Below are 11353 nucleotides of genomic sequence, written 5' to 3'. Positions count from 1 at the left end.
TCTAAAATTCATTAAAAAAAAAATCAATACATTTGTGCTATATATCAATAGAAACTATTGTCTTTACTTGAAAATTATTTTATTTACTTTAGACTATCTTTATTTTAAATTATCTTTACTACAAACAAAAACAAATAATTTTTTACCTAATACAAATTTTAAAATTTTAAACTTTTTATTATTATTGTTTTTAAAAAAATCATTAAAAATTAAAATTTATAAAATATATATTTTAATTGAATTAGTTATATTTGCTACATATTGTAATTATGAAATGAGAGTTTTCTTTAAAATATCTCATTTTACTTATAATTTTGATGAGTACATATGTGATTTTATATGGTATTTATTTTGAAAATATTATGTTTATAATTAATTATAATATTTTGACATCTGAATGGTTGTCAAATATAAACCAAAAATAATGGGCACATCATTACCCTCCATTATTAACTAGCTTATATATATTTAATAATATATATAGAATAAGCCGAGAGGTATCCTTCTAGAGGGGCCTATTTTTTTATTGATTCGAGAAGGATACCTCTCGGCTTATTCTATATATATTATTAAATATATATAAGCTAGTAGCAATCGCAACATGAATTGAAAGACATGACATAAATTAATTTCAATATATAAATATGTATATATATATATATATATATATATATATATATATATATATATATATATATATATATATATATATATATATATATATATATATATATATATATATATATATATTGTTGTATAGTTTAGAATTCTATTTGGTTAAATTCTAGATTTATAATTGTAGTTAGGATTGGAATCAAAATAGTAGGCCTAATTCAATAAGGATTAGGGTTCATTATGGTTTACTATTAGGGTTAGGATTTGATTTGGTTTAAAATAGTAGGCCTAATTCAATAAGGAATAGGGTTCATTTTGTCTTGCTATTAGGGGTTAGGGTTATGGTTGTAGTTAGGGTTTACATCATTGTTTAGGTTAGGTTAATGGATAGGGTTTGGATTTACATCATGTTTAGTGTTACGGTTAGCGTTAAGATTGTGATTAGGCTAGGATTTAGGGTTATGGTTTATATCATAGGGCTATGATTAGGGTTAGGATTATAGTTACGGTTTACATCATTGTTAGGGTTAGGTTAATGATTAGGGTTTGGATTTACTTCATGATTAAGATTAGGGATAGGGCTAAGATCGTGGTTAGGCTTTGGATTTATCATTATGGCGAGGATTATGTCTAGGGTTAAGGTTAGAGTTAGGATTATAGTTAGGGTTTACATCATTGTTAGGTTTAGGTTAATGGTTAGGGTTTAGATTTACATCATTGTAAGCGTTAAGGTTCTAGTTAGGCTTAATTTTTAGGTATATGGTTAGGATTATCTCTATGATTAGAGTTTATATCATAAGGTTAGGGTTATGATTGTGGTTAGGGTTAGGGTTAAGGATTAGGTTTAGGATTATAGTTAGGGTTTACATCATTTTTATGGTTAGGTTAATGGTTAGGGTTTGGATTTACATCATGTTTAGTGTTACAATAAATGTTAAAATTGTGGTTAGGATTAGGATTTAGGGTTATGGTTAAGATTATATGTAGGGTTAGGACCTTTATATCATAGGGCTAGGGTGGTTATGGTTATGGGTTAGGGTTAGGATTATAGGTAGGGTTTACATCATTGTTAGGGTGAGTTTAATGGTTAGGGTTTGGATTTACATCATGATTAGGGTTAGGGTTAAGATTGTGGTTAGGATTAGGATTTACATTTATGGTTAGTTTTATGTTTAGGGTTGTTGTTTATACATCACCGTGTTAGGGTGAGGGTTAGCACAATGGTTAGGGTTATGGTTAAGTTTAAGATTGTGGTTAGACTTAACATTTATAATTATGGTTAGGGTTATGTCTAGGGTTAGGATTTATATCATAGGATTAGGGTTAGGGTTAGGATTATAGATAGATTTTACATCATTGTTAGGGTTAGGTTAATGGTTAGAGTCAGGGTTCGGGTTAGGGTTAAGACTGTGTTTAGGATTAGGATTTATGGTTACGGTTAGGATTATGTGTAGGGTTAGGATGTATATCATAGGGTTATACTCAGGGTTAAGGGTTAGGGTTAGGGTTAGGGTTATAGTTATGGTTTGTATCACTTTTAGGGTTAGGTCAATGGTTAGGGTTACAGTTGCAGTAAGGTTTTATATCATTGTTAGAGTTAAGTTAATGGTTAGGCTTAGGATTTAGTATTATTGTTATGATTATTTCTAGGTTTAGGGTTTATATCATGGGATTAGGATTAGGGTTAGCATTAGGATTAATGATTATGGTTAGTTTTACATTTAGGGTTAGGGTTTATATCACAACGTTAGGGTTAGGATTAGCATCAGGGTTAGGGTTATGGTTAAGTTTATGATTGTGGTTCAAAGGATTAATATTTAGAATTATGATATGGGTTATGTCTATGGTTAGGGTTTATATCATAGGGTTAAGGGTTAGGGTTAGGATTATAGATAGATATTACATCATTCTTAGGTTTACGTTAATGGTTAGGGTTAGGGTCGGGGTCAAGATTATGTTTAGGCTTATGATTTATGGTTATGCTTAGAATTATGTGTAGGGTTAGGGTTATAGTTGTGTTTTGCATCACTTTTAGGGTTAGGTTAATGGTTAGGGTTTGCATTTACATCATGGTTAGGGTTAAGGCTAGGGTTAGGGTTGAGATTGTGGTTATGCTTAGGATTTAGGGTTTATATCATAGGGTTAGGGTTAGGATTAGGATTATGTTTATGGTTTATATCATTGTTAGGGTTAAGTTAATGGTTATAGTTTGGATTTACAACATGGTTAGGGTTTGGCTAATGGTTATGGTTTGCATCACTTTTAGGGTTAGGTTAATGGTTAGGGTTAGGATTGTAGTAAGGGTTTACATCATTGTTAGGGTTAGGTTAATGGTTAGGTTTTGGATTTAGGGTTTAAGGTTAGAGTTAGGATTAGGGTTACGATTATTGTTAGGGTTAGGATTTAATGTTATTGTTATGATTATTTCTAGGGTTAGGGTTTATATCATGGACTTAGGATTAGGGTTGGGATTAGGATTTATGATTATGGTTAATTTTATGTTTAGGGGTACAGTTTATATCACAATGTTAGGGTTAGGGTTTATATTAGAGGGTGAGAGTTAGGGTTAAGGATTAGGGTTGGGATTATAGTTAGGGTTTACGTCATTTTTAAGGTTAGGCTAATGGTTAGGGTTTAGATTTATATCATGGTTAGGATTAAGGTTAGGGAAAGGGTTAAGATTATGGTTAGGCTTAGGATTTAGGGTCACATTTAGGAGTTTTTCTAGGGTTATGGTTTATATTTATTATTATGGTTATGGTTTGGATTTATATTTATGGTTTGCATCACTTTTAGGGTTAGGAAAATGGTTAGGATTAGGATTGTAGTACGAGTTTAGTTAATGGTTAAAAAAGTCTTTAATATTATATAATTTTCTTATGAATATTGTTTTTCCTTATTTGAATTTTTTTATGAAATAATTACCGTGAAGCTTTGTCCTAATGAAATAAATACATTTTAAAATAGCTTCAAAGTTTCTTATAATTAAAATATAGACATTTTAAAATAGTTCAAAGTTTCTTATAATTAAAATTATCTTACTTATAACCTTTAATTAATTTAGACATATAACATTTTTATTCTACCTTTTCTTTTTGCATGCAAATCATTTCAAATTTTAAAATTGAAATAAATTCATTGTTTTTAATTGTTAAATGAATCAATAATTAGTTGTAAAATAGATTTACAACTCTCATTGGCATCTTGCATTCCTTCTACAATGCATTGATCTCCTCATTTCTGCAATTCAAATGAGTTTATTAAAATTGAAAAGAAGTTATTCATAAAGATAATGAAAACATACTATGCAACATATACAAAAATATAAAATGCAAAACCCTAAATTAAATACAACAAAACCAAACATTATATAAAAACCCTAAATCTTTTGAAAGTGAATAAATGTCAACCTAGAAAATTTCACAAACGAATAAATGCTAAAGAATCGCTCTACAACCCTCCTCTACCCGTGAAATAGGATTTTAATTTCTTACTTTTCTTTTTATCATTCTTAAGTAGATTAAACTTCTTTAAAACTACTCATTATTTTCATTCAATCTTTTTGGTAAATTTGGACTCACCTTCATGGATCGAAAGAGATATTAAAATAAAAATGATGCATTGAAAATAGGATATCTATTTTTTAGTTTTTTTTAATTTCTTACTTCATTGAAACTACTCATCATTTTCATCCAATCTTTTTCCTATGTAATGAACTTTGCATACAACTCAATTTAAAGGCTGCATTTTTTCTTTGTCCCACTTATTTATCTGTCATTTTTATAATTAAAATAATAATGCTTATGTCAATGCTTGGAGACATACAGTATACTGATTTGACCTAATAGTCACTATGCACATTTATGAGTTAAATGCAAATTTGATCATATTTATTTTTTAAATAGAAAGAATGAATTTTTAATTAATTAATATATATAATCAAATATTCATTCTGATTGTTTTGGCACTATAACTGAAGAACAAAGTTTCAATCACAATCTATGACAAAAAGTTATATCAATCAGCCAGGAAAACTTCTAACAATCTAGACATTGCTGAAGTGACATTGTTGAAGTGCTCCCCGATTTAAAAACTACCATTAAAACTACAGAGATGAACCCGATTTAGTAATTTGTTTTTCAGTGTGTGCACCATAACTTTTTTTTTTTTTTCACTATAATTGCCAGAACAGGTTTTTTACAGATACTTTTTTCTGCAAATCTATTTATGGTATAAAAATATGTGCTTTCATCCACGAAGCAACATCATGTACATGCAGGTAAACACCTTACAAATCTATGGAGAAACAGATAGCGAAGCAGAAACCCTAATCTCTAGGGTTAGGGTTTCAAAATCCACTCCCTTGCAAGTTTGACTAGCTTGGTTGTACACGAAATGCAGGTGGAGGAGTTTGCCCCTCTAAGTTACAATCGTTTAGACCATTTTCTTGCCCCTCCGAGTTACAATCACTTAGACTATTTTCTTCACCGTTTTCCAGATTTGTAAGCTATAGGATGGAACAGACAAATATTAGTGTTACAAAGTTTAGGTGGAATTTGTATCCTTTTCATATTATTGATTTTGTAATTCTACAAGATATCATCTGACTGTAAAAATCTAAAATCTTTAACCAAATGAATGAATTTGTAGATAATACCCACCCATTCCTTGAGAATAAAGCACTTATGCTGGAATCCAATTACCTGTACACAACCAAGATCAAAGTAAACACATTTAGGAGATGAAGACTCAGTATGTGTAGATTTCTGGATTCAGTTTTGCAACATTTTATAATATCAATATTTTGGATCATATTTTCAGGATCCTATAAGATAAAATTGGTTTCATTTATTTTCATTTTCATGATTTTAGATCTTATATTACAATCCATACTGATTTTATTTTGTTTTCATATCTAAAACATTGATGTTGGTAAATATTAAGAATCAAAACCACAGATCAATGCATACTGAAATTATAAAGTGTGGAAAATTCATGCTATTAATAGATAACAACTATTTTAAGAAGACAATTAAATGCTTGTGTCAATGTTACGTAAACTGATCAGTATACAGTATTTTATGCCTTTCTCTCTTGAACTTTCTTTTTTGCAAGCACAAGATTTTCTTCAAGATAACCCAGTTGTTTTGGTGTAAGAATCAATATAGATAGCTTTCCAAAAGTTGAATATTAATATGCTAATGATTCTGCAAATATGAAAACAATATGAAATCTGTAAAACAATATTACATACCTCTATCTCAAGAGAATATGTTAACGAATATCCATTGCACACTTAGACATGAATATGAAGGCATACACAATGGATGGCCTGACTCGAATGTTTATGATTATGTACAAATAAAAGATGAATTAAAAATTGTAATACTGCTCTATACTGTTGGTTAAACCATAAGAAATGATTCACTAAGTCCGTTTCATCAATATCTATAAAACTGTTAGTCCTGCATTTGAAAAAAATGGCTCATACAGGATGTTAAAATTACCATCAACCCTAAAATAAGTCACGTTACCGAAAAAAAAAACATCAGTGGATGGATTTTTAGCTGTTCAGCAATCCTATATCCATTTTTAGTTGTTCTCTTATAGTATATATTCTGGTAGTTAACTACACAAACGACTACATAGAAAGTTGATCAAAACTCTTAAATTTAAACTGGTGTAGTAGCGTTAAACAATTTAAGCAACCAGTAAGTTATAAGAACTTAAACAATAACAACTTTGAAACACCCTTTTAATATAAGAGATGTGTAACTTCTCATATGAAAATGAAATCAAATTTAAATCTACAATCATTATCAATATTTTTTTTGTAGCATCTTAGTCATCCTAAGTTCACATAAAAACTAATATAACTTAAGAAAACCATTTTAAACTTAAAACTTAAAAAAAAAAAATTTAATATGAACACAATTAAATTTTTACTGCGCATTGAAAAATCATAATATATCTCATATTTATTAGGACATGTTCCCAGCAAATCTTCATCAGCATTAAAATGCTGGTTAAATAACCACATAACACCTCACCACTACAATCAATGGCTAAATTTGGAAACTTGGAGCGGTCCAATAAGAAAGCCCCTAGAATTTGCTAACCCTAAGTAAAGATTAATTAGAAGAGAAGCCAGACAACGTTTAGGATAACTTCAAACCAGGATCGTTGAGGGGCTAATTAATGTCCACTTATGGTTTATCACCCATTACACATTCACTTCCCGCCAATCGACAAACCTATCAATGGTGTTACGTGTATCAACTAAAGGATAAACCTTAAGAACCCTAATAAAACTACCATTCGTTCTTTTCAAAGTAGAAATAACTATAATTGAGGTGTTGGAAATCAAAGACTGTAAATATTAAATAAATGGTATTCAATTTTAAGTACAAACATGTGCATGCTGGGGCAACTGTACTTCTTGATCTCTGTGAACCTATCGTCGCTTTAATGCAGTTGCAAATGAGTGGAAAAATCTTGGTTTTGTATTGGCTGAATTCAAATACATGTAATTGTTTTGTAAAAAAATTTAATGTGATTAATGTTGAGGGTGAAAGCAGAATCTTCTATGCTGTCTGTGCTTGAATATGTGAAGATTTTCTGCTCAAATTGAAGGATATGATACGCCCATTAAAGTTTGATACACCGATCAAAGCGGTCAATTTATTCATATTCGTTGGTTTTAATGTGAGGTTGATACACCCATTAATGTTTTTCTTGGTTTATCAAGCTATGGACAATTCTGTTCATGTGCTCGGTCTTTATATATACAAGTATGAAGTTGTTCAGTACAATCTATGAAATTGATTTCCTTTACATGCAATCCATGGCAAGTTTGCGCAAGGTCCCCAAAACTGAGAAAGTTGATGAATTTTCCCTTTCCATGCATGATCAGGATTAAATTGGGAAAATATTGAAATCTAATTTTCAAAATTTTCTATGTTTTAGTAAATTGCAATTTTGAGGGTCTTCGGTGCATTTTTGGACAAATGTTGGGCGCGGAAACATGAAGAGACATCTTCGATGTTTCCAAAATTTGGTTCTAGATTATTTGAATACCTTTCCAACGCATCAAACGGTTTGTAATTCGGAGCTAGGATGAGAAAGTTATGCCTTCTCAAAGTGGACTAAATTTTATATTTAGTTTTTTGATAATTTTGATAGTTTTAGTAGTTTAATTGTAATAAACATTATGGTGACTCTTCGTTTCAATTCCAAGGGATTTGTGTGACCCTTGGGATACATTCGACTTGTATAAACTCCAATTTTGAATAGAATGGAGACAGTTTTTGGCTTGCAATCTTCTTGTTGTCAATTTTTGTGTTGAAATCTACAATACCGCAGGTATCACACCAGGTATTGTAATCTGGTTTTCATAAATCAGATCAATGCAATGCATGGCAAGTTCGTCCAAGGTCCCCAAAATTGAGAAAGCTGATGAATTTTCCCTTTCCATGCAATCAATGGCAAGATTGCCCATGGTCCCCAGAACTGAGAAAGTTGATGATGGCGGGTCCAGGGAAATAGAGTTTCCTTCTGAGCCTTTGCCCAAAGGTTGGGAGCAATGTCTGGCTATTAAGGTATACCGAATAATCCTTTGTTCTATTTAGGGTTTCATGTGGGTGGTCTGGGTCTCTGATAATCTAAAATATAATGAACTGTCTGTTTCTGGGTTGAAATATGATTGATGGATTTCTATTCTAATTTTTTAGGCTTCAGCTTAGGATTTGATGGTATCAGTAAATTTACAGGCTCTAGGAAATCTGCTAAACAGAATGCAATAATATTCTTTACAGTTTTAGTGGTAGGGTTATGGTGAAAAAGCATGTAGGGAGTTTCTTCATTTTCCAGGCTGCAAGTTAGGGCTCGGGACTGATAATAGGGTACAGGAGCTCACATTCAAATTACCACATAGGTGAATGGTATTGAAGGAAAGTACATTATGCAGAAGGAAACAGGAGAATAGACATATTCCAGGCTACTGGCCTTAAAATTAGGGTTTATAGACTATGTAAAGTATTAAAATTTTTGTATCTGCCATTAGAAAATTACAAGAACTTATTACTTCTGGAAATGCCAATTGAACTGTTAGGAAAGGACTATAAGGAGGTGTTTATAGCACCATCTAAACTTGATGTCAAAGATATTGAAAATTTTGTAGCATTGATCAGGCAGATTATCATGCGTTTTATTAATAGTTACACTTGTATTATTGTTATAGAAGTTTAATTTTCCAGTTTCATGACTTTGCAGACAGGGGAGTTGTTCTACATTTGCAGGAGCTGTGGCAAAAGAACAAAGAAAGATCCCCGTCCCATTCTGAAAGGTTGCAGGAAATGCCTGTCATATATCATGATACCCAGAGAAGTTAAGAAGTGTCCTTCATGTAATGCTTTTTTGTTCAATGTATGATAGCATGCGAAGAACTGAATAAAATCGAGCAATGTGCTGTGCAAATTTCCGGTTTGAGTTCAAGGAGAACAACTTGATCAGAAATTTTTTGAAAGTTGAATGACTGGTCTCAGTTGGCTTTAACAAGGTGTCTCTTTCATCGCACAGTGACGCAACAAATCTAAACACAGCAACAAATTTTTAAAATGCTTGAAAAGTCTTATATTTCATGTATCGGCCATTTTGATGTTGAGTTGAGCTACAATTCCTTCATTGATGCTTTGTTAGATCTTTAATTTTTGGTGGGGTTAATTCAGATTGATTATGATTGCTCTCTTAATTGTACAATGACACGAATATTATCTTATAAAATTGGAAATTTTTTAATGCATTTTGATCTTGGCCTAGACTAAAATTTTATCATGAATGCTTTAGTAGATCTCTTAAATAAATAAATTATTCTCTTTAAAGAGTTTCTCATTCTTTAATAAATTTTCATATTTATTTGTCTAATTTTGAAATTATTTTTAGACATTTTTCTATTTATTGTATAAATTTATTTTTTATAATATCTATTCATAAACTATTTCTCTTGAATACTTTTATTTTCTATTACATAAGAATTTTATACAAACTGGTTTGTTTAATAAACATTCACAACATGAATAATCATTATGATATGTTTTAATTTTCTATTTTTTATTTTAAATTCAACATTTGTTCTATTTCATGTAAACTTATTTTCTATTAGAATTATTTTGAGAAAACTTGTCTTTGATTAAGAATGTAAATTAGATTTTGAAGAGGTATTGATTTTTTAATATTAAATAACAAAAACAACAAAAACAAAGTTTAATTAGTTTTAAAAAGTGCACATGTTTATACAATTTTTGTTGAATAGATAAATACTTTCCAATTTTATTTTATCTTGAGAATAGTTTCTCAACTCTAGATAATGTTAGTGGAATCCTTTTCATGTATTGGAGTTTGACAACTAATTTTCTTGTCAATAGTGTCTTGGAAAGTTATAGTGTCCTTAGTGTGCTTAGGACGCCATATAACTCTTTTGGAAGAGACATTAGTCACAAGAATAGAGAAATCACTAACAATATCTAGGGTTAGGTTTGAGATCAAGGAAGGATATCCTTTAAAAGAACTTGTTATTATTAACAAGAATCCCATATATATGTGTATGTATGTATGTCAATGAAGTCTATCAAACAATTGAGGGACAACACCGAAAACAATTAATACTCATTACTATTGTAAAATGGACAAGAATTAACAATTAATGTATTTTGAAAAAAAAAGACAATTATTTTTTATTCATATAAAGTTTAATTATATTATGAGTGTCTTTTCAAATATACTAATAATGGTATTTAATGGTTTATAGGTATTTATTTTTAATTCTTTAAAAATTCTCTTAATACACTTACATACATATAATTTTTTTTAATTTATTAATATTTATATTTTATATATTATTTAAATTATACTCTTTCTATGTCCTGGTTTGTGACATTCATCTTTCAACAAAGAAAAAGATGATGCTAATAATAGTTGGAAACCTTTTGATATCTTTGTAGATTCTACTAATGTATGAAGTAAATTAGATGATGTAGACTCCCCTCCAATTTTGTCTATTTGTAGTGACTTATCTATTTGTTTTGTTTTAGATAAAGATATTTTGTAGTAAGATGAGATACCATGTGGCTATGTGACGAGAATGGTTACAATATGACCCTCATTGTCATTTTGGAATGTTTTCCTCTATCTCCCCCTTTTTATGGATCCACTGGTGATTCATATGTGAAGCCTTTCTTATATTTTCATTACCCTTAGGATAAGGATAAATATTAATGTGTACAGTTTCACTTCAATTTAGTCATTTGATATCCAGAAATAAGAAGATTAGATACAATACAACTTCATAAGAAGTTGAGATGTCTTCATGACTTTTCTAGTAAAATGGAAAAATTCAGCATATTATAATCATAAGTACTGATGGAAAAAGCAGTGTGTGGATCTAGAGGAATGCAATTGTCTACGGTTCATAATTTTAGATTAATTCAACTGAATGATTTTTAGTATATTAGATAACATGTGAAACTATGCTTTTTCTAAAAGACATGGTTATGTTATTGTTAATTTGTGGTTTCAGACCACCATATGTTTTTTTTTGGGTATTATATATTTAAACATGTGATTTGGGACGACCATTCGCTGAATGCAAAATTCTGTGAAATGTGTAATGATGTTACCTTATTTATTGATTAATGATTTTTTTTTAAAAGTGTGTTCATTAGTATTTCATTTTGAGATTTAA

At 29.8% G+C, this 11353-nt stretch overlaps 1 protein-coding gene across 1 annotated transcript; it reads left to right on the top strand.

Annotated features, from left to right (window-relative positions):
• The first annotated feature begins 8027 nt into the window (after window positions 1–8027).
• On the top strand, window positions 8028–9364 carry LOC131060106 (uncharacterized). Its single transcript, XM_057993210.2, has 2 exons — window positions 8028–8213; window positions 8887–9364. The coding sequence occupies exons 1-2, from the start codon at window positions 8031–8033 to the stop codon at window positions 9043–9045; spliced, it is 342 nt and encodes a 113-aa protein (XP_057849193.2). The 5' UTR covers window positions 8028–8030; the 3' UTR covers window positions 9046–9364.
• The last annotated feature ends 1989 nt before the right edge of the window (window positions 9365–11353 follow it).

This window comes from Cryptomeria japonica, chromosome 1 (genome assembly GCF_030272615.1).
Source record: "Cryptomeria japonica chromosome 1, Sugi_1.0, whole genome shotgun sequence".
Taxonomy (NCBI): Eukaryota; Viridiplantae; Streptophyta; class Pinopsida; order Cupressales; family Cupressaceae; genus Cryptomeria; species Cryptomeria japonica.
The sequence above is the reverse complement of the archived record's forward strand: the minus strand, read 5'-3'. Positions and strand labels throughout refer to the sequence as shown.